The 24191-nt window shown below is 34.2% G+C and overlaps 2 protein-coding genes across 11 annotated transcripts in view; both read right to left on the bottom strand.

Annotated features, from left to right (window-relative positions):
* Positions 1–79: 79 nt before the first annotated feature.
* On the bottom strand, positions 80–14295 carry LOC108756859 (carcinine transporter-like). Of its 10 annotated transcripts, none has more exons than XM_018500981.1 (13): positions 13920–14295; positions 7807–7919; positions 7609–7736; positions 7290–7488; positions 6601–6890; positions 5244–5439; positions 4231–4489; positions 2913–3105; positions 2375–2480; positions 2186–2289; positions 1072–1286; positions 809–984; positions 80–387 (listed from the first exon to the last, which is right to left on the bottom strand). In XM_018500981.1, exons 5-13 carry the CDS (start codon positions 6873–6875, stop codon positions 163–165), a joined length of 1749 nt encoding a protein of 582 aa, XP_018356483.1. In that variant the 5' UTR covers positions 6876–6890; positions 7290–7488; positions 7609–7736; positions 7807–7919; positions 13920–14295; the 3' UTR covers positions 80–162. The 10 variants fall into 10 exon arrangements, with proteins under 10 accessions (XP_018356483.1, XP_018356480.1, XP_018356484.1 ...); XM_018500978.1 differs by lacking the exon at positions 13920–14295 and adding an exon at positions 9115–9318 and having other exon boundaries at positions 7807–8038; XM_018500982.1 differs by lacking the exon at positions 13920–14295 and adding an exon at positions 9115–9318.
* Positions 14296–16485: 2190 nt separating this feature from the next.
* Positions 16486–24191, bottom strand: part of LOC108756869 (organic cation transporter protein) — a 16718-nt gene continuing 9012 nt past the window's right edge. The window contains exons 3-8 of the mRNA XM_018501002.1: positions 23882–24140; positions 19223–19521; positions 18992–19104; positions 18523–18737; positions 17636–17984; positions 16486–17101 (exon numbers count right to left, since the gene is read on the bottom strand). Of these exons, the coding sequence (XP_018356504.1) occupies positions 16867–17101; positions 17636–17984; positions 18523–18737; positions 18992–19104; positions 19223–19521; positions 23882–24140 (1470 nt within the window). The 3' untranslated portion in view covers positions 16486–16866. The remainder of the gene's footprint in view (positions 17102–17635; positions 17985–18522; positions 18738–18991; positions 19105–19222; positions 19522–23881; positions 24141–24191) is intronic.

Below are 24191 nucleotides of genomic sequence, written 5' to 3'. Positions count from 1 at the left end.
CGGAAGATCATTCCGACATTTTTTATCTTTGAATTTTATTAATTTTATTAATAAATTTTATTACTTGTACAAATCTTAATTACTTATATTATCACGTACCGCGTAACGCATATATTTTCTCGACGGTTATGCCGAGGTCTTATATAATAAAAATTAAAAAGACTATAATTCGGTTGAATGATAATATCGTTGTCGATTCGAACGCGGTCGGGTAAAGTCACAGCAGGGTAGCGTCCAGAAGCTTTGTTCCTTGCCGAAGTCCTCTCCCTGACGTAGAGTCTGCGGGAGATCACGACCGAGTGTTTCCGGTAGGAACAATATTAGGGCAGCGGCTGCAAATGACACGATACTGATGATCATCATCGGCAGCCCGTACCAAATCTTGGCCTGAAACAATTTCAATTAATTGACTAAATACCGAGCGAATAGAGCTTGTATTTTTGTCTTCAATGGAAGGTCAATATTTCTATCAATATTAATTTGACGATATATGTACGATTTAAACACAAATTAAATTGAAAGTAAATACGATGTGACATGCGGTAGGATATTTAATATTCCTGTCAAAGTATAAATTGAATCAATTTTTTTAATCATTTCATCTCCTACATTTTAATACAAATAATATAGCTATAAAAATTTATAATAGAATATGTTTTTAATATAATTCCATAATTCTATAATATGTAATAACAGTTTTCCCTCTAATAATACTATTAATTACGTGAATATGCATATAATGGAACAGTTACGTCAGAATTCTATAACATACTTTGTTCATAACTGAAGAATACGAAAGCTGACTTACACTATCCACCACATATGGCGCAATGGAATGGGCAATAATGCCAAAAATGTGGATCAATGCAACACCTTGCGTCCTAATGGGAGTCGGCAGCAGCTCGGCGGCGTACTGAAGGCCCACGTTGGCTGCCATATTCAGGCAAAATCGCGAGAGCACCGACATCGTCAGCTTCGCTACGACTGAACAATAAAACGCATGAGATGAGAGATTGTGGCGCGATTGCGGACCGCTTGATTTTATTTGAAAGCCCGTGTGTATGTGCTCACTCGACTGTAACAGCAGTCCGGCGAAGCTGAAAAGGCAAGTCATGGCCAGGGTGATAAATCCGCAGAATCGGCGACCCCAGCGGTCCAATAGCAGCGTCAGCAACAGCCCGGCCGGCAGCTCGGTCGAACAGGCGACGGAGAAGGACACAAACACCGAACTCGGGATCAGCTTGAGGGAGTATACGTGGCCATCGAAAGCTATCACCGTCAAGGACCTAGAAAGTACCGAAAGTACATCCGTAACTTCGTCGCCGTACGCGACGTACCTAATGCATTAAAGTGGAAAGTGGAATATAGCGTCTGTTCTTGAAGTAGCAGTGCAGTATAAATTTAGCGGATGAGATCTGATACTCCCCGTCAAACTTTGAAACTACACAAAAGAACGATTTTTCTGAAGCATCTAAGAATTTAGGTGGATACAGATTCGAAAGTAATTTTGTTGGATCATCAAAATAATCATGTGGAACTCAAGCTACTTGCTAAAATGTCAAAACTTTATACAGTATTATTAATCATGTGCTTGAGTTTTTTCTACATCATTATTTTAATGATCAAACAAATTATTTTTAAATCTATATCTAGCTAAATTTTTACTTCGGTAAAACTTTTCCATGTATTTCCGAAAAAAGGAACTGCGTTAAAATATATCTCCTCGCCAGAGATGGAGACACGATACTTTCAAAAATTAATATTCTGCGAAATCAAGAAAAATATATCAAATAAAGAACAAAGCTAAGATATTTTTTTGCAATAAAGTTATTTACAGGTTTTAAGATATTTATCAGCATCAGATTATTAAGATCTTTCTAAAATACCTATGAGAGAGCAATATTATTAAGTTGTCTGTCAATTTAATTTGTGATATTACTTCAGTTCTGTTAGAATTACGTTTCAAGACAGAAAATTAAATTCGTATAGTTTACAAGATTAGATATATGAATATATAAATTCACATCGAATTATTTAAGTATTAAAGAGCTAGCTTATTTCAAGCTAGCTTATTATATTTCCTATTTGTTGAGTATTCATATTATGGTAAAAAGATGTTTTATTTAATAAGATTTATAAAGAAGAAGGCAATGAAACGAAAAGAAGAAATGAAGTTGCATCTTACCAAAAGAGAATTAGTAGAATGGTATTCTTTGCTAGACGCGGTGACTTCAGAATATCGAAGATGGTCGCGCTTTCCGTCTGGGTATCAGTCGCGGTCAAGTTTCTCTGTAAATATGATAAGGTGGATGATGCACGATTTGTGTCGCAGACTCACGTTCCAGCTTTGCGTCTCATTATCAATCTTACTTACGACGAAGACCTCGAAGATGCACGCGTCAGGGCACTTCTTGTTGATCTTCGCTATCCGCCGTAGCTTCTGCAGCATTTTATCTATTCTACCGTTGGCGACGAACCATCTTAATAGCAAAACAGTGTTCTATATTTCAGCGGAAAGTTTGAAGAACGCAGAATGGATAACAATGACGAACTTATAACTGCATGAATTTCTAAGAGCGACATGAATCTTTAGAAATTGCAGCGCTCTGCGTTTAAGGATTGTAAATCTCATTTTGATAAAATTTGATTTTATATTAAAATATGTATAATTTGCAAAATTCATTGCGCTTTGATTACTGCGCCGCACTCGCGTTAGCCTTGTTTCCTTTATTCTCGTTTAAATATTGCATTCATTCGAATTCAATCGGAGAGATATGAAATCCTTTTCCGCAATGCTTTGATTACAAAGTTGTATGTAAATAATTACTATATATTTATAATGGAAGTTTAATTTGTGTGAGATTTAAAAGGTTGAGTGGAATAAACTGACCATCCGTATCATATTTATTTACCGAGCGCTTTCGGGAAGAATCCATGGCGTGATAAAGACGCTCATCATCGGGATTGCGCTAACATAGGCGAAGAATCTCCAGTTTGCGATATAGTACGCAATCCATGGCAGAACTGTGCTTCCAGCGGCGAAGTATATGCCGAATGCAGCATTAACGACAAGGGTTCGCCTCTTTACAGCCATATACTCGAGCACTGGCGAGATTTCAGGATTCGATTCATTAGCCAAAATAAGAAAAGTATCGGAATATTCAATTTAATAGATTAAAATAGCATGCGACCTCTTCTAATAGTCTTTCGGAATCAGCGTTTAAAAAATTATATGTTCCTTGTATCTGGAAAAGGAGCCATCACTGCCGAGAAATTAAAAATAAGAAAAAAAAGAAGAAGACATGCAATTAATAGCTTACGTAAAACAGCTAACGATGAAATTACGTATTAGATGAGTTGCGCGCCGTAATATTTGCGGCCATAAATATTTATAAAACAGATCTAACACACACATCTTTCATCTCAGGCAATTTTTTTGTTGTCTACACTTAATATCATTCATTATTACAATGTACAGACACGCGCGCACATTATTGCCCTAAAGACCCGTAATCCAGATTTATGTAAGACGTTTTGAAAAATACCGCATATTTTTGCATGTAATTTTGAAAATATCAGAACAGAATTCTCTTATTTAGGCATAATTTTTCTGATTAACTTCTACTTTAGATTTAATTTCATATAATTCGATGATAATGTAAAAAAATTGTGTTTTTCTACTAGCTATAATTAATCATTAAACTAATAGTATTGCAATGATAACTTTAATTGTAAACAAATTTTTTTAGTTATAGCTTAATCACGAAATTAATTAACGATAATTTTGTAGTAAATACAAAACGTCGAGCATCATTTATTTTTCTATAATGGTAATTGTTGTATAATGGTTTTAAAGTTATCATTGCAATACTATTAGTTTAATGATTAATCATTATTCACTACAAAATTATCAGTTTAGTGATTAAACTATAACTAGAAAAATTTTTTTTACATCATTATCAAATCGAGTCTAAACACGAGTTAATCAAAGAATGAAAAAGCGAGTCTTAGGATGGATTTAGACCTAGATAGAAAAGCGGAAAGCAGAAAAGCGGCAGTCAATTGAAGAACTCGCACTGGCAGTCGCTGGTTTCGGCTTTCTGTGCTACTTACTGCTAGCGCACGTTTTGATTGGCTGCTGCTTTTCTGTCAAGGTCTGAATCTACTCTTAACGTAAACAATACAGACAATTATTGTCGCGCGGCTGATTATTTCTTGTTAATCGCTTACCGATAATCAGTGGGATGTTGATGCAATTGTCGAAAGCCAGACCAGTTAGAAATCTACAGACAGCGAAGGACCAGAAAGTTTTCGCGCTCGCAGTTGCGATCGAAGCTAGGAGTCCGACGCCGTTGCAGAGCATTAAGGCAGGGATCCGGCCTCTATGATCGGCGACCCATCCGAAGAGCAGGCCACCGACGATGGAGCCGCAGAAGAAGATCGACTGTGCCGTCGATATGAGGTACTCTTGGTCACATACCCAATCTAGCTAATCACAAAGGGTCCAGAATCAGTGCGAAAAATGCAATGTGTATTATACCATGTTTCTACATTTACGGGAGTTACGCGAAACGTTTATTTTTATCTTATTTAGTAAACAACTAAAAATAACGTAACATTAATGACTGCGTTCGCAGCAGAGTAAGCAGTTTTACAACTGTTATAAAATTCTTTAATTAGTTTTATATATTTAGATAGTGAGAAACTGGGCAAAACTAATCATATTAAAAAATTGTATAACAGCTTGTAAAGCTGCTTTATCTGCGCCAACGCATCCAATATAATTTTACACTCAACAATGTATCTGTTACAATATGTATTATATTCCATTTAATATATTGCTAAGAGTGCAATTATAACGCATTGATGTTATATTACTTTTAATTAGTGTTTAATGAGTTTTTACTATCCCTTTGTCTCTCATCGGGTTTTATTGTTTTGCAGTAGATAATGTAGATTGAAATTACGCAGGAAATGCAACGTTTGATAGATTTCTGCGTTTATGAGAGTTACTTATAAGTTATGCAAAATTTATTTCTATCTTATTACATTTGTCTTTGTCTCTCGTCGATTATTCGCGTATTATCGTTCTGCAATGGATTACAATTGGAATTACAGGAAAGAACGTTCGTAATCTCAGTTAATCGCACAACAGTTTTACAAGAGTACTCGCGAATCTTGATTCTCTCTTCGTGTCTTCCACATATTTTATACATACAGTGACACACTCAAGGATACTTCACCTCAGCCGCTATGCTAGCATAAGGGATCTGCGTGAAATTGTATTCCCATTGGTTGCAATCCACGGTTTTGTTTGCCTTCCATTCGATCGAGCGATTGTCTTTCCTATGATTTATAAGAGCGAAAAAATCCAAATCCCTTCGATGGCATTGGTCGTAGTACGGATAATTCTGCGACCTTGGTACGCCAATCTCCACTCTGAAAATATTGATTTCTAATGTACGAAATATATTTTTGGAGATAAGAAGATAATGACATGCTTGCGAAGAGAAAGAAAAATTTTGAGGCCACTTTTAAAACAATTTTGTTCCATAATATCCAAAATTTTTTTTTGAATTATAGATTTATACATTATTTATAATAATTATCAACGCAGCATAATTACGTGTGGTAATAATTTTTGTGATTGAAATCTATAATTAAATTGTCACAAACGATGAAATGAACTGATGGTTAATAAAATCTTCGTTAACGAACGAAAGTCTAATGATTATTCGTAGTCAAAATATATATAAATTAAGGGTTTTATTATCGTCAACGCATTAATTCAAATGAAATTCGGTTGACGATAATAAAACGCTCAGTATTAAGATCACTTCTGTTCTAACACGACATTATAATTTATATGACCACAGACTTATATAAATAGATTGCTGACTCAATGCGATAAAAAGAGATAAATCTGATTCCAAGCTGTCCTTGTTTTAATTTCCATATGCGTTCTGTCTGTAAGTATCGTGTGAATTTATCTATATAATTTATATGTGAGTGAGAGAACTTAAATATGTCGCTGCCCAGTGTTGTCTTCAAAGATATAGGCAAAGTTGGCAGTCTACTTATAAAAGTCCGTAATTTTGACTGTGAATGATCACTAGATTTTCTTTGTTAACAAAGATTTTGTTGACCATCGATTACTAATCAATAGACAAATCATATAATTGAGAACAGGGACTCGTCAATGGAAAAGTCGTAAAAATCTGTATGTAAAAACCATTACATTTCTGCAACAATAGAAAGACGTTTCAAACACAAGAATCACCTCGTTTTCATCGTTTGTGACGATTTTATTATAGAATTCAATCACAAAACTCGTTATCACACGCAACCATGTTGCGGTGATAATTAATTGTTAGTATTATTTAAATTTGCTAAAGATTGACCTGTGAATTCCGAAATGTACTTTGTTTAACTTGATAATAAATTTTAATTGACATCTGAAATATTGTAGCTCGATTACTGACCGTTAGTCAATTTAATTTATTTATTGCTTTGAATAATAATTATGTTAGAAGTAAGATAAAATATATAATTTTGTTTTGAGATCTTAACGAATGCCATTGCTACGCAATTGAATTTTACCTTTCTTCCTGCGTGAGGTTTGAAGACATTAGTTCCTCTATCTTGCACCAATGTTCCTGCGGTACCAAAGTAAGGAAGAACTGCGAGAAATATAGGGTGGCGTATGCCATGCTGTAGGGAAGCAAGGCCAATAGAAGCAGCCATTGATATCTACCAAAGTCACCAACGTATGGCAAAATGTCATCGAAGGTCTCCAACTTTGATCTTGTCAACGTAATGCTTTCATTCGAATCTTCGGTATCTATGGAGTTCTTCACGCCGTTCGAGTTCTTCATTGTTCCTGAGGGATGCTAAGATTTGATACGCTAGGTTTACACTTGACGATCCAAGTCGAAGAAGGGAAAGAAAAAAAACGAACTCAATAAACTATACTAATAAAAGAAAAAAAATTGATTAATTGTTTGAAATATTTTAATCTCAAATTATACGGAGGCTCAATTTAAAAGATATATAATATAAGAAAAATATGGTAAGCTACTATAACTGTAATTATACAAAACTGAAGCTAGACTATGTATAACTTTTTTAACACGTAAGAAAATTGCAATATTTATTTTGCGATGAAAGAAACTCTTGCTAACATAGTTTAATGTTTGCCCTACAATATTATAAGTGATAAGTTGCTTTTAATAAATCGAGCAAATATTCCATAAAAGTAAGCGGATTCTATCAATTGCTTTTATTACAACCGACTTAGGGTACAAAGTCCATGCAATATATATCCTCGTAGAGATGTCAAACGACTTGAGTTGAAGCGATCTGAGCAGCTAGTGTTGTCCGAACGTGATGGGATCAAGTGGTTTGTTACACGCGTCTTGATCAAGATAATAATGAAGATCGAGCACGAGTTTGACGATCCGAGACGCAAGATTAACGATGCTTTTATACCTACTTAATGATAATGATAATGCAGATAATATTAGATATTACGTAGATAATTATATTAGACATTGTATCAAAGAAAATGTTGAAAAATACATAATAGTGTCAAAAATTTTCGGAACGTACCTGTTAAATTAAGAACTTTGCTATATTTTACTATATTTTTAAATTCTAAGTTCCTTGTTAATTGCAAATAACAGTAATATTTAAATGGTTTCTGGATGCTTAATGTTATTCTACTATTTATTCCCGCGCTGCAAGCAAATTATAAAGCTTATATTATGAAATCAAAACGACATTAATATAACTCGATATATTACGTACTTTATTTTTTCAAGAAGCTAATCCCTGAAATTTCTATTCGTGGACAGTGTCATTACTTTTTATTCTTGAGAATCGAAAACATCGGGTCCGTGACTCTTGGCGATTATGTGTATCTGCGGCAAGCGCACCAAAGAAATAGTGACGTTCAGAATCGACGAGATATCAAAAGTTATGGTTAAGGGTCAATGATAACGTAAATATTGGAGCGACCAACCAGTAGGCTGACATCGGCCTGATAATGTAACGAAAATAATTTTTTAAGAAGACTAGATCGTGGATAGATTGCTACATGTCGCTAATCAGCTGGTTTTTTAAATAGAATAGGCGATTAGATTATTAACCTAATCATCTACCCGTCGCCATTGATTAAAATTTGGTCAGCAAGATAATATATAAGTAATATATAATGTATAAGAATAATAATTATACAAGAATAAGGGTTTTAGGCTCGGTTGCATCAACGTTACTTTAATTATAAGCAAAGCTTAAAACTCTCTTTGTTCCTGTCTCTTTTAAAACGAGAGAGTTTTAAGTCTCGTTTAAAGTCAAAGTAACGTTGGTACAACCGGATCTTAGATCTATAAATCTAATATAATATTTTTCACGTGTAACCACGTATAAGCATCGATTTCGAAAATAATGCAGAACTCAACGCGCATGTAAATATTTGTAAAATACTTACATTGCAAATGTTTTCCAGCTGACTGTTCTAATTAAAGTTAAACGAGTTCATTAACATTTTTTTTTTTTGTAAAAGAATTTTGTGGCTGCAATTATAGCAATTATGGTTGCTCGTTAGCTACTTATGTTTTTTCAAAGTAAACGTTTTTTTTACTTAAAAAAAAAGTATCGTTATGACTACATCTATAAATGCGCAATGAACATCATGCATGTTAAACTATTCTCCACGAAGTTGGTTACTATATTCGATCGATAATTCTGTGTCTTAACATTGCTTAAACTTCATTTTAAATAAAATTGAATAAATAATAAGGGTGTTTCAGAAAATCCTAGCTTTTGTATTTACATTTTTTATGATAACTTTAATTGTAGTTATTGTAGATTTATAGCGCTCAAATTTTTACTTTTTTCCTTTCTCTCCTCCTTTTTCTACTATTTCTTATTGTTAAAGAAAGCTTAATATCTTTCAATATTACGCTTATCTGTGTCTCTTACTCATCTCTACTTATCTTTAAATCGAAATAATTTCTATGCTATTTGAACTCTTATAAATTTTCAAGTTTTAGTAAGTTGCGTATTCAAGAATTAATTGCACATAAATATCGTATTAAAACCGTTAATACTTACGCTTTTAATCTTTCGTTGCACTATTTATTCGTTTCTCATATAATTTTTATATATTTTTATTCAATTTTTAATTTATGTCGAATTTTATGATTTATTACACTTGAGGTCCCGCGTTGTAGAAGAAATAAACGTTGCGAGAAAGAATTGTCGATATACAAGTGCCACAAACCACTGAATTATTGCAAATTAACTATAAATGCTGATAATTTGCAATTATCAACAATTGTAAATGTAATGATAATTATAAATGTGAAGTGTCATTCCACTAAGTAATTTTTAATGTCTATAGTTACCACCTGCGGTGGTATTTTTACGATGTGAATGTGGTTAAACGACGACAGTAATGACGAGGCTTTCACGCGAAGCAGAACTCGCTGTCTGAAAAGGAAACCCGATTGAATACTGTTGATATAGGAGCTCGGCATGTGATATATTATACACAACGCTTATGTGCTTGTGTAGCGAGAATCACAAAGCAATAAAAGAGAGGACAACGACGAAAAGATCGATCGTCGCCGCGTGAGGATAAAAGAGAAAGACGCGCGAATTATGTCCATTTCTATACCAATGTAAATTAACTTAATCTCAGTTTAATATTTCATCAGTATGTCAATTATTTTTTCAAATTACGCGATTTAAAAAATCATGTGTACTGATTTGGAACAACATTACGCGATTTACTTGTCTTAATTATATGATTTTTGTTATGTAACTTTGAGACATGATTTTTTTTTCCGGTAGAGAACACCCCTGAAAACCTCGAAAATATTACAGAAAGCCAGTATTAACCCTCAGTACCCACACATTTCGAAAAAGTCCCCATCTACCCACATCTGGGTAACCCAGTGTTTTCTTTTGCTTGTATCTCAGATTATAGTGCATCGCGACTTTAACTAATTTTTTTTTAATCTATCGTTTGAAGACTGAAAAAAAAAAAAAATTTTTGAGTTAGAAAGCCTGAAATGTCGTAGCACAAAAGACATTTTTGCATAAGTGAAAAGGGATCGGAAAAAAACGTGAAAAAAACGAATTTTTTCAAAATCTCATCTTTTTGTCAAAAAAATAAGTGAAAAAAAATTTTATTAGTGACAAATCAACAGCTAATGAGTTGTACTTTAAGAAACTAAAAGCGTTTTTGTGATTTGTTATAAAAACAATCTTTTTTGGCAAAATAAAAATGAGTGATTTTTACTATACTTTTTTTTACTCTACTTATTCATCTATTGCTTCATTTTTTTACTTTATTTCTTTCGTCTCTCTCACTCGAGATCTTGTTCCTAACATGATTTCTGACGAAAAATACAAAAACATGAATAATCTAAAAAATATTTATACAGGGTGAATCAGGTATCTGAGAACATATGACTTTAAAACTAAAATTTGTATATTTCTTAGAAAACTTATTGTATTTTAATGAAATTTTTACGGCAAACTAAGTGACTCATAGGCTATGTAGTTAATCGATAAAATCGCCTTCAGCGGCAATAACAGCTTCAATTCTCTGCCGGAAATGTTTGCATGCCCGAATCAAATGATCCTCGTCCATATGCATCATTACTCTGTTAATAGCTGCTCTTAGGGAATCAAGCGTGTTATGTGGATGTTTATTGGTTTCTCGTTCAACAACGCCCCATACGTAGTAATCCAAAGGATTAAGATCCGGAGAGCTAGGTGGCCACATGTTTGGGGTTATGTGATCATGCAGTTTCTCGGACATCCAATCTTGCATCGTCATGGCTTTGTGTGAAGGAGCAGAATCCTATTGGAATACGTATGGCCTCTCACCACGCACGCTATCTATCTAGGGTTCCACAACTGCTTTCCAAAACCTCAATGTAGGCAGCAGCATTCACCCGAAGTCCTTGAGGAAAGAAGTGGAGTCGCATGACGTGTCATTGTTCACCATTCCCAAAACCATGACAGTTGCCGGAAACTTTGTGTGCATAACATGAGGAACATCTGAAGGATCCGCACATAGTCACCTATCATTTCGGTTTATTTTTTGATTTTGGTCAAAATTTTTTTTGTCAGAATAAAACCAGAGCATATCCGGGATTTCAGGGTGTTTTAACTTGTTTAAAAGTCGTTGTGCCCGGACGAATCGCTGTTCTCGAGTTTGTGCCGACATAAACTGACCTTTGCGCATCACGATAGGACTTGTACCGGATGTCTTCGTGGGCAATGCGACGGATTGTGCACTCAGAAACTTGAAGGTCTTTCGATATGGCCCTTATGGACTTCGAAGGGTCTTCATCAATAATGCCCTGGACTTGCTGCACAAAGTGTGATGCTCTAATTCTGTCTGAACGTGCCTCATGTTTTTTGCGCTCGACAACACTTTCTACATTGTCATCAACAGATGCTTCTAACTCTCAACGAACTTTGTGACCAAACGATCGGGCGACTTTCAAAAATTGGAAGATTTCAAGATCGCTGTGATTCGCGTGTATAGCGATGATTACAGCGTGTCTTTTCATTTTATGAGTCAATTTATTGTCCTCCATTTATGATCTGAAAAGAAAAAAAAAGAAAAAAAACTTGCTGCGAAAACTTGGCAGGCACATATGTGAGTGTCCTCAAATACCTGATGCATCCTATAGTTTTCTATTAAAGAAAATTCACCACTTTGTCCAAAATGCTCTATTTGGCACTAATGCACGAAGCGCACGAAGTCAGTCTCTTTCTGATGTTAAGAACACAATAAAATGGACTTAAATCATTTTTTATGATGTGCACTCATGATTAAAATCATAAATAATCCAATTAATTATTTCTACTTACACATTTCAACTTTGCAATAATCCGGATTTTCTGACATCGTACCCACAAGAGATTAAGATAACCCCGACACGCACTTTACATCGTACAATTATGTAGCTAATTGTGCATTAGAAGGTCGCCAAGCAAGGGAAAAAAAATTGTAGAGGTAATACATAGTTTGTTTCCCTTCAGCCTCAACACCACTGCTCAAAGCGTGTTTGAATGTTTGAACTATGAAAATCGGAAGGGAGGTGGAGAGGAATTATGCTAATCTTTTGTGAGTACTGAGGGTTAACAAAGTTAATCTACATTAGTAGAAGTGGACATCAGACAAATTCCTATGCTTCTCAAATTTCGTCATTAGTTAAGTTTTTGAAGAAAAGATATTTTCGAAATTCGAAGGGAAGAGCACGAAACACTATTTTCTCCAAATATTTGCGAATTTGATTAAAAATCCAGAGATTTTCATGTAGGCGATTCACGATCCAGTGTTCCACATCTGAATACGAAGAAATCACGTTATCTTGAATTTTGCGTAAGAAAGAATCTCGTTGGAAAACATTTCGTTGAAAAACGCCATCGGTCTGTATGAATATGAAGATGGAATGAAAATTTATCCTGTTGCGAAAGATTTGTTGCAAAATAATTTTGTGGCTGCAATTATATGATCGTTAGCTAGTTATGTTCTATCAAAATAAACATTATTTTTTATGTAAATAAAGTGTCGTCACGACTATATTTAGAAATACGTGCGCGATGAACATCATACGTGTTAAATATTCTTCACAAAGTTGATTACTAATATTCGATCGATGATTCTGATTTCGTGGTTTTGCCGTATGTATGTATAATATAATTCCTTACAAATGTAGCGTTTCATTACACGTCTCGTACAACAAACTCGAACTTTTTTCTTGTTAACGGGGCGGCATAAAAGATTCATTCGTAACAGGATTCGTTCAACACACTCGTCAGTGCATACATAGAAAACTTGCGTCCTCTCTGGGGTGAAATTGTATGTAAATTTGCTATTCGGGCACTCAGGAGAAAAATCGATACAGCCTTGGCAATATACACGCGAATGAATGTTTCACCCACGACAGCGATCAAAATTTGCTGTCAGTGATGAATCTGTATTTCCTAGAGCTCGAAGCTAATATCCTTGGAAAGTGATTCTTTAAAAAGATGAGTTAGTTTTCAAATTCACGTTCTGTTGAAAAAAATGATTCAACACTTGACGTTCCAAACAAAACATGAACATGTAAAGTATATATTACAAAGGAATAACTTTTCCCTTAATTGAAGGAATTAAGGCTCCTGAGTAGCCATCACAATCATATTGAATCGTAACGTCAGAAGCGAGAAATGACACATTAACTTTTATTACGTACCATTTATAAATAAATACAATTCAAATAAAACAAAATGAAGAGATCGCTTTAAAACATTTGTAAAAATGGACAAAAACCATACTTATCCTCCCTGACAGTCAATAAATATTCGTAAAAAGTGATAAAAGGCACGTGTAAGTGAAAATAAGTTATGCGTGCGCATTGAAAAAGCACTTATGTCTTTTATCACTTTTTACGAATATTTACTGACTGTCAGGGAAGATAAGCCCTTAAAATATAATAGAAATACAATAACTCTTTATTATATTCTTTTGCAATAAATAAAAACAGGCGAATCACTTGTGTGTCAACAAAATTATTATTTAACTAAATTAAAATTCTTTATTTAATTAAATTAACTAACATGGATTTAAAAAAAAAGAGAAAAAATAAAAAATTGTTGAAGGAGCTACAGAATCGATGTACCTTTTGTTATTTCTATATTTTCATTGACTTACCAGTAAATCTTCCATTGTTGCTTACATTACAACTTTTTTACACAGCAATGTTAAATTACAATATAGAGATAAATGTCACACGAAATCATGAATAAATGACAATGTAATAATTAATGCTTATTCTATTTCAAATAATTTTACGATGAATATGAAACAGGCGGTGACAATTTTTTTATTGTATCGTTAAAATATTTACCACTAATATTCATTAATGATGATATCACGATATCGAAATGTATTTAATTTCTTCCATTCATACGTATGTCTTGCACGTAGAATCTGGCTCAGACGTCACTCGCACAACCCAGTTGTTGACATTCACGCAATTCTCGTACCGTTACCTATGAATTCGCAACAATATCTGGCGTGCTGTTGCTGCCCACGTTTCGAACGAGCCAAACTTGCAAGCCAAAAATAAACGCGCGGAGGTCGATAAGCGTTCTACTACTTAAGCATAAAACCTTGACCGCTATTCTAAATATCATAGTTAAATGCTACGACAAATTTAGTGCAATTTTAATTCTTTCCACGAATTTGCAAAATGCAAGAAGTATATTTTACTTATTTTTGACTATTTAAAACGTCTCTGTTATTATCAATAATATAGAATTATAATAATTATTATTATCAATAGGTTTGTTTGCGTTGCTTGTACTTTTTGCACTCAGTATCTTCGCTTTCTTTCTTTTCAACGTCCAAATATCACACATATCTATCTCACCTTAAGTTTAAAAATTTTGGGGGATTTCAAGTAACGCGAACAGACCTCTTAATATAGAATAATTAATTATTAATAATATCAATATTATATATAATAATATTGTATAATTAATAATATCAATAATATAGATTAATTAATTAATTCATTAATAAATTAATTCATTAATAAATTAATTTTAAGAAGTAATTATAAAAAAAAGATAAAAATTACTGTTGTGCGTAAAGAAATTTAGTATCACTAGCCTTACAATTTATTGTTGTGACATACAACTATAGGAAAATTCATATCGTATTAATATCGTACATTTGAAGAGAGAAATAAAAAACTAAATAGTCTTTAGATGGAAAGGTTGTGTCTTTATCTAAATTTTCATTTAATTTTGATAAAGCTTGAATTAAAAAAGTAAGTATTTGCTTTCTCGCATTAAATATATGTAATTCTTACATTTCTTTTGCGTATGTATTTCTTTATTATGTAATTTCTTTCATTTCTAAACAGGTAATGTGAGTCATCCTAAAGACTCTCGAATAATATCGCCGGTTATTAGCAATTCACGTTATCGCGAATGCACAATGTTAATCACTGTTCGTTATATCGATCGTGCATTCGTTCTTTGATCTTAATCGAATTCGAGATAAGAAGAAAGGTCGCGCGCTTTTCCGGGTTCTAAGCCTTCGCGTTAGAATATGATGAATCGCAGTTTCGTTGAACAGGTCTTGAAATTCCACGAGCAATGATGAATTGTCGGTCGACCGCAATGCAGCGATAAGCCTTAAATTATGTATACGGCTTATTAATGATCACATCGTCTGTATTAGACATTTTGTCGTGCTCGATATTACCGTAGACTTGTCGCGTCGACGATAATAGTCGATGCAATAGCGTGAAACAATTAAACTAACATAATTCTCTCGTTTGCAATCGAGAAGCTGCCGATAATTGTTACCATTTATTATCGCACCTTTGTCAAAACAGTACTACCGCCTTTTAATCGAAGGCGACCGATAATTATCGCGAGCGGTAATTATCCATCCGACTGAATATTGATTTACGTTTATTAACACAGATCGATGGGAGATACAAATTAATTTATCCTTATTTACATTATAAAATGCTACTTATGTACACAAATCTCGAGATCTGAATTTCGGCAGAAAATCTTTCTAAACGAACATTCTTGACGACGGGAAGACATTGCTGATACGAGTGTTATCACAATAAAGCTGTTTCATTCGAAAATTTTCCATTCAGGACGCGCGAACTTCATTCGCATTCAACGCGCAGCCAGTCGCGTCATTTGAGATAACTCAAAAATTTGATTCTGCTATGTACATTGCATTACATACTATACGTATACGTGAGCAACAGTGACGAGTCGCAGCTGCAGCGACGCGATCAATTTATGTAAAATGCAGTTCTCGCATTGTCTCGAATACATATTTATCTTCTATCTATTTCTCGTCTATTTCTCAATATGATTCCCACCTGCGGAACGATAACATCTGAAAATATTTATATATAGTTTCTCTTTTTCCTTTTTTTCCTCGGACGCATATTTCGTAAGGAACAAACAGGAGTTTCGAAACTTCACGCGTTTCTAAACTCATACAACATCGGTTTTCTTCTTCCTATTAAATGCAAGTGTGGTAAAAATGTATTGTACATAAGTACGAATCGTAATAAAAAAAAAGAATCGCGGCCTTGCGTTACATGACTGCGAGCAAAAGTCCCTAGCAATTTACTCGAAATCCAACATTTCAAAGACACGTATAAGGTTCAGAATATAATTTTAAAAAAATCGAAAGGGTTCGGTAGTTTTCAGAGAAATAGAATAGCCAATTAGAGTTGAAATCTAATTTGATCCAATTAAATTTGTAATGTCAAATTGTACTCAATTTAAGTTATACCCAATTCATTTCTATAAGTCACCACTGCTTCTATCAAATATATCATTAATTTGACGAAAACAATTTAATTCAAGAAAACATATTAAATTTGACATTTAAATTTAGTTTATTACTAAATACGTTAATAGGGATAACGTTTACTTTAAAACTAACCACAAAAGTGGATTGATTTACACTTTGACATACGTAGAAGTGAAAAAGTTGCCAAGGATTGGGTTTATCTCCTTTGATATTTAACAGTGTTCTAATTGACGTTTCTACTTCTCTACTGTCGATACTTAAAATTAATTGCAACAATCCTCCTCTCCTCTAATTGAACAAATTTAATACAGCGAGCTCCCAAAATCAAATAATGCATTATTTTATTTTGGGAGCTCCAGTATCACCCAATTCCGAAGGAAAGAACAATTATAGAGAGAGAAAGAGAGAGAGGGGGAGGGGGAGAGGGAGAGACAGAGAGAGAGAAAGGAAATGCGTCAGCATGTCGAAAATCAGGGCCGCGTCTCTCAGAGTATTCATTTGCTCTCCGCTTCCGTGGCCACATTTACGCTCTTCCGCGATCTTATGCTCGATCTTTGTGCTTCCGTGGCCGTATTCACGCTCTTCCGCGATCTTATGCTCGATCTTTGTATCATGCTGCTCCTCAGGGTCTCGCCGCGAATAGATGCTCTCATTGAACTTCGCAGACTGCTGCGTTCGAACGTCCGGAAGACAGCCACCGTCGGCACTTCCACGTCTACAGGTTTTTTTCTAAAAAAAGAAATTACACAAATGCGACTTCTTCTCAGGAAACAATATGTTACTCTCTGCTAAAAAAAAAAAATGCCATTAGACAGAAAAGTGAAATTATAAAGGAAATTTATTCAATTTGGAACAGACGTTTAAAAGGAATTAGGAAAGAAGAATTTTTTGATGGATAATATACTCTCTAAATCTCGTGGAGTGAAATCTCACTCGAAGGAACTGAAAAAATTTAGCCTGTCTTGAAAAAAAGCGTGAATATACGGCCGCTGTTGTTCAAGAGTCGCAAATTTTCATTCTTTTCAAAGTGAGATTTACTCTCTTTTGGAATGAGATTTATAGTATTTCGAAGGAGTGAAATCTCAATCCCTTTTTTGGAGTGAGGTTTCCATCTACCTTTTGGTATTACATCCCAAAAACTTCCATGAGTGAATGTTTTCACTGTTTTTAAAAAAAGATGATTATTTTTGTTGAAAAAAGAATGCACCGGGTACCGTAACAGTTTTGCAAAAATAATGCGAAAGAATCATCTTCGACACATACTTCGAGAGACACGGCATATCCCATATCTGCTGATCCTTTCCGAAATCTTCGCCGTCTTGCAAGGTTTGTGGCAGATCTTTATCGAGTGTCTCCGGTAGCAGAAGCGTCAGAAGACCGCCCAGAACGCCTATGACGCCCAGAACCAACAGTGGTAGAATGGATGAAACAGTATCCAGGTAAACGACAAAAGGCGCAAGTATGCTCGCGACATATCCCATTATGTGGATCAAGGCAACCCCTTGAGCCCTCACAACAGTCGGCAACACTTCGGCTGCATACTGAAGACCAATGTTATACGAGATGTTGACCCAGAATCTACCAACGATCGCCAGCGTGGCCGAATAAATACCTGAAATGGAAATCCCGAGGGAAAACTGCATAATGATCCTGATGAAGACTATATGAATTAGTTGTAATTCCCCACAGTCTGTAATTTTAATCTTTTTAATTTCAAAAAATGTCTACAATTTTATTTTATTTCGTGAATTTTTTAAAACCCCCAAGCAAACAATTTATATTTAAAAAACATTTAAATGTAACCGCAACGTTTTTATACTGTGCGTATTAAATAGACGTTATTATATATACATTTATCAAATCATCAAAATAATTCGTATAAAAACGGTATTTTAAGTTAGCAAAAATTATTTAATACACGTTACAAATATCTTACAATATTACACACAGCTTTTAAATTATTTAACAAATCCTTTTATTAAATAGATTAAAAACATATCGAGTTTTAAACTCTTTCAGTTTATATGTTTATTACACGATTTTTAACGTTATTAAACGTATTTTAAACGTAAATGTATTATTTGGAACATTACTGCCTCGGACAGGATTCTAGTTTGCTAGGTAAAAAGAAGTAATTCAGCAGTACTCACTGTTTGAAACCGCGCTTGCCCAAATGCTGAAAATTCCGGAAATTACCATGGTACCACAAGCCAACCATCGTCTACCCCATCGATCGAGAACGAGAGTAAGGAATGTGTCGGCGGGTAGTTCGGTAAACGCCGCGATGGTAAACGTTACAAAGACGTCGAGTCCGAGATTATTCACGTTTCTTACATGACCATCGAATACCAGCGATATCGCCATCCTGCATTACGGGACATAATCGATATATATATACCATATATATATATATATATATAGATAAGGAACAACCTTACCACATTCTTTATAGTCATTGAATAACGATTAGCCTTTATTCGACATTAGACACATTTTCTTTTACAAACTTTTACAATACTGAAATGTCTGTTAAATGCTATTTATTAAACGTTTTTCCAATTTACCAGCTTTAGAATCTATTAAAATTGAAGAAACATTTTTATTATGTGAATAACTCACCAGATAATGATGAGAAGAATCGTAATATTTCGTAAACGTGGACTTTTAAATAGATCCACCACGGAATAAGTCTTATCCGCTTCTTGCTCTTTGCACACCCTGGCGCAGGTTTCCTGTTACATCAACAAACAGTCATTATAATTTGACGTAAATTTTTCTTGTGATTTTTATCGTGATACCATTTTTTTTTTTTTTTTCTTTAAAATACGAGAGAAAATCAACGATCCTTACGCGGAACTGTTGATAGACGTTCTCGGGTACTTTCGTGCCGTTGATGCGTTCAAATTTACCCAGGATTCTAATGGCTTTCTCCACTTGGTTTTGACTGACAAGCCACCTCGCGCTCTCTGGTACCAACCAGGGTGCCGCCATTGCCAGAGCCAGAGGAACAGATACCGCGATGCAAGTCATCCTCCAGTCGGCCAGGAAATACGCGATCCAAGGTAAGATACAGGCGGCGAATGTGAAAAAGAGAGCTATTGACATGTTCGCCACGAAAGTGCGCCATTTCGGTCCCACGTATTCCAATACTAAAAAGAAAATGTATTTAGAAGATAAATTAATAATGTGGCTTACTTAGCATAAATCAATATAAATAAATAGAAGGGGGTTACGAGTTAGTTAAAAAAAAATTAAGAACATTTAATATTCCGAAATAAATATAAAGAAATACAATAACAAACGTTTCGACGCCGATCGAGTCATTCTCTTCAATGTTAAGACGCATTTAAAAAATTATAATATTATACAATATAAGATTGCATATTATATTATATATTATATATTATATATTATATAATATATGTTATATATTATATATTACATAACTTTACTAGATAACTTATGAATAACTTCAGAATTCCTATTCTATTTATCAATAGTTTTTCAAAGAGGAAAAATGAGATTACCACTCGTTTGTCAATCACATTGTTTCTATAATACATTACAAATTTTAATGGACCACACATATTTTTTGAAAATAAGATGGAACACAGGAACGTCCGATATGTATCAACATTTTTAATTTTATTAGATAACTTATGTAATATTGTATTTTTGATCTGAGAATCCGATAACTTATGTAATATTATAATTTTTTGAATGCGTCTTAACATTGAGAATAATCCGATCGGCGTCGAAACGTTTGTTATTATATTTCTTTATATTTATTTCGGAATATTAAATGTTCTTAATTTATTTTTAACTGGCTCGTAGCCCTTCTATTTATTTATATATATTTAAAAAACTATTTAAAATGTCATTCTAAACTCCAACAGCACAAAACTTATAGCATTACACTATTGCAGCAATGTTACTGCAAGTTTTGTGCTGTTGAGATGCATTTCAATATTTGCAAAGTGTTGGTTTCGAAATCGAAAATGTGACGACGTGAAGAATAAATTATAACCAAAATATGATGTATGTTACGTTGATACAATCTGCATTAAATCACTCCATATTAATGACGTTTGTTTATGTAAGAATTTATTTTCTAACGTCATCTTGAACGCTTTCTTGTAGACAATCGGTTTAAAGTCTCGGAATAGATTTATGATTCAAGTATTACATCACCGGCAATGATATTCTTTGCCTTGACCTTGCGCAAACAGTCTGGGATGAAAACCGAGGAATGTATCGAGAAACCTCTTTTCCTCTCTTGTAATTTAGATAATTCTTGTTTGTTAACGCAAGGAAGTCTAATATTTAAAGCAAACTCTTCAGTCAAACATGTCTCTGTATCATTATCGTAACAGCACGAATCCTCAAATATTAAATTACAAGATGTTTCCTGTTTGTTAGGAGGGTAGCTCATTACTGCCGACTTACATTATCTTAACTAGATCGACAAGTAGTCATTTTTTTAATGCACTACCTTCATGTTACCATCCATCTGTGAAGCGTAAAATTATCAGTGAACCGTCCTGTGTGTACTCAACGACGGTTGCAAGGTTATGAGATTCAGTATAAATTGATTTCAAAATGTGTCGATTGCACGTTCCGTGAATAATTTTCACATATCAGCATTTGCGTAGCTCTTTTATTACGAACAAAGCTCATTACGAACAAAACAAACCCAAGAAACACCAAGTCAAGAGGAAATCAAAATAATTTTATTTTGACGTCGTGAAAGTCGAAATGATAATTTTTTTGGTTACAAAATTTAACTGTTTATAAAATCAAAATAAAGTTTGTTGATTTTTTTGTTGATTTTTATGTGTTCCTTGGGAGGTAGAACAGAATTAACATAATTAAGTCATAATGATATCATAAGACGTCATCATTTGAGCTTTCTACATACCTAAGTCATTACCTCAGCTTTAAGCCGTAAGAAATTGACCGATCACAGTCGAATGTGAGAAGAATAATCGACGATGATTGGTCAGTTTTTTTAGGTCAGCCTTAAGATTTAAAGCTGAGGTAACGAACTATAGAAAGCCAATTAAAAATAAACTTATAATTGACAAATAAAATAATAATAATGTCCTTACGATATTGTTATGATTTTTGTGTTCTACTTAAAAATGTTATTAAATTATCAGATTTGTTTGCGTTGCTTGCACTTTCTGCATTCAGAATCTCCGCTTCCTCTCTCTTCAACGCTCGAATGTGTACTTATCTCGTTTTAATTACAAAAATTTTGGTGGATCTCAAACAACTCGAGCAGACTTGTGTTAAATTTTACGATTTTACGATTTCTGTGATAATAGTTCGCAGTACGAAATTCCGCGAGGAATTCGATAGAAATATTCGAATTGAGCGATTTTACAATCTCTTTCGTCCTTCAAAGCAAACCGATCAAATTCCTCGTAACGAATAATTTCACGAGAGACAATGAGATGCGATCGACTTGTCAATTTATACCTCTTTTACGAGCAGGAAAACAGCATTTTAACGGCACGTGTTTCTGACATTAGCCACGCTTCCACCGACGAGATCGGCGAAACGGAACTAGCAAAACTCGCCACGATGAGTGCAATAACCGTGACTTCATGAGTCAAACCGGGCGAGCTTGACCTGGTAGCTGAATCCGGCGATCGTAATCGGCCATGACTCGACAATCGCTCGAAGACTCGATTCGGGCAGACCGACAATCATTCGCGGGCCAGATTACCGGTCTATCGCCAAGGCTAAGCATAATCCGCACCCGATTATCGCGCAAGAAGGGACAAGATATGCAGAGATCTTATCTCCTTTTTCGCGGCGCAATCATATTAAGATGGATAAAGATATATACACATAATTGTCCGCAAATCAGTCTGCGTACCAGAACTCTTGTGAAGAGGTTTTAATGACGATTTAATCGACTTAATTGCTATTGCGATGAAATAACGACGATTGTAACGCGATAACTGACGGGGTTAAGGTTGACGTAACGGTTTGATGAATACAAGGAGATGCGTTTTTAGCGCATGGCATTGTCTCACATTGTTTGAAATTGGGATAATCGTGCACGTGAGAAGTTTGTCTATTCCTCGAAAAGGAACGTGTTTCTCGTTAATAGCTAATTAATAATAAACTGAGGTGGAAAGAAAAGCTGATTTTAAAAACTGATCACGATTCCGGCCTGGAATTCCACAGAACCTGTTTAATGGCAACGCAACAAAGAATTAATTACAGTCGCTGTAAAGATCTAATTGTAAGCTTCAATAGACGGCGAGAGTTTAAAAGGCGAAACGACTATTGTGTCTCAACAAAAATTACGCAAATAAATGTTAGTCCTTAATTAATATATAATTCTAAACAAATGGAATGTAGAATTAAAATTAATCGTAGATTTTAGCAAGCTTGATTTTTTGTCGATAAAATGTTATTGCATAATATTTGATATTGTATATTATATTATTGACCATTTGGAGGCTACATTATATACTATATATTGTCCCTCCTAAATAAACACTCAAAACAAACACTCTTGAACCTTTAGACTGTTTGTTTTAAATGATTTAAAAGAGGCATTAATGTAACTGTACAAAATAATTGTATAATAATATTTAATGTTTAGGGGCTATCTATTGTAGAGTTCATTAACCAATCAGCGGAAAATGTTTTTTAAACGTTTCCCAAACGCTTATTTCTCGTTAACTTTTCTTTACGAGTCGTTTTCAAAATTACATTAATTTAAAGTTTATTTAATATTTATTATTTTACATTAATTGTTCATTCGAAATAAAGGTTTGAAAAAATATTTTTTAAACGTTTACTCAACGTTTATTAAATATTTATTTTGCATTTATTATTCATTTGAAATAATGGTTCGAAAAAACATTTTTTAAACGTTCATTTAACATTTATTAAGCATTTATTTCACATTAATTATTTATTTCAAATTTATAATTTGAAGTAACATTTTTTTTATAAAGTATACTTTAGGAGAGGTCAATCAATATAGCCTCTAGATGATCAACAATATATTATGCAAATGTGCAATATTATTTCATCGACAAAAAATTGAGACTTTTCCCTTTTCTTTATTAGCCTTTAACTATGCGTCACGCATATCTCTTGTCGCAACGCGTGCGGTTTCTTTGACTTCCGAAATCGCATAAAAGGAACAACTTGTCATCAACGAGGAAGCAATTATTACGCCGGAAGAAAAGGAGGTCTCTATGATTAACGCGCGATAAATTGAAAAGACGTAATAGGGATTTACGAAATGATTGAATTCTATAAATGCAAGTTCTCGTTTTTTAGAAGAACGGAATATACAAAGCATTAGTCTACAATGAGTAATAACAGTAATGGATTAAAGGGTAGGCATAGAAATCGATCGATCATAGTTGATTATGATCCTCACATTCAACTATGATTGCTTTCTTCGCCTACTCGTTAATCCATCACTGCTATTGCCCATTGTAGACTACGTATAGGAAATCCGCAGCACGTACGTACCCAGTATGTACATCATGGTGAAACAATTGTCGAAAGCGAAGCCGACGAAGAATCGGCACAGCGCGAACTCCCAGAAACTTCCAGCCAGAACGGTCGCGACGCCCGCCAGAAAACCGGTGACATTGGCACCGACCAGCGCCGGTATTCTGCCATATCTGTCGGCGATCCATCCGAAGATCAGGCCGCCGAAGATCGCGCCGATGAAGAAGACGCTCTGGGCGGCCGTTGGTAGCGCACTGTGCTCGCATACCCATCCCAGCTGTAATAAAAATGATAATTGATGATCGAATATAATTTACATCTCGATACC

Source organism: Trachymyrmex septentrionalis, unplaced genomic scaffold, assembly GCF_001594115.1.
Source record: "Trachymyrmex septentrionalis isolate Tsep2-gDNA-1 unplaced genomic scaffold, Tsep1.0 scaffold13, whole genome shotgun sequence".
NCBI lineage: Eukaryota > Metazoa > Arthropoda > Insecta > Hymenoptera > Formicidae > Trachymyrmex > Trachymyrmex septentrionalis.
The sequence above is the reverse complement of the archived record's forward strand: the minus strand, read 5'-3'. Positions and strand labels throughout refer to the sequence as shown.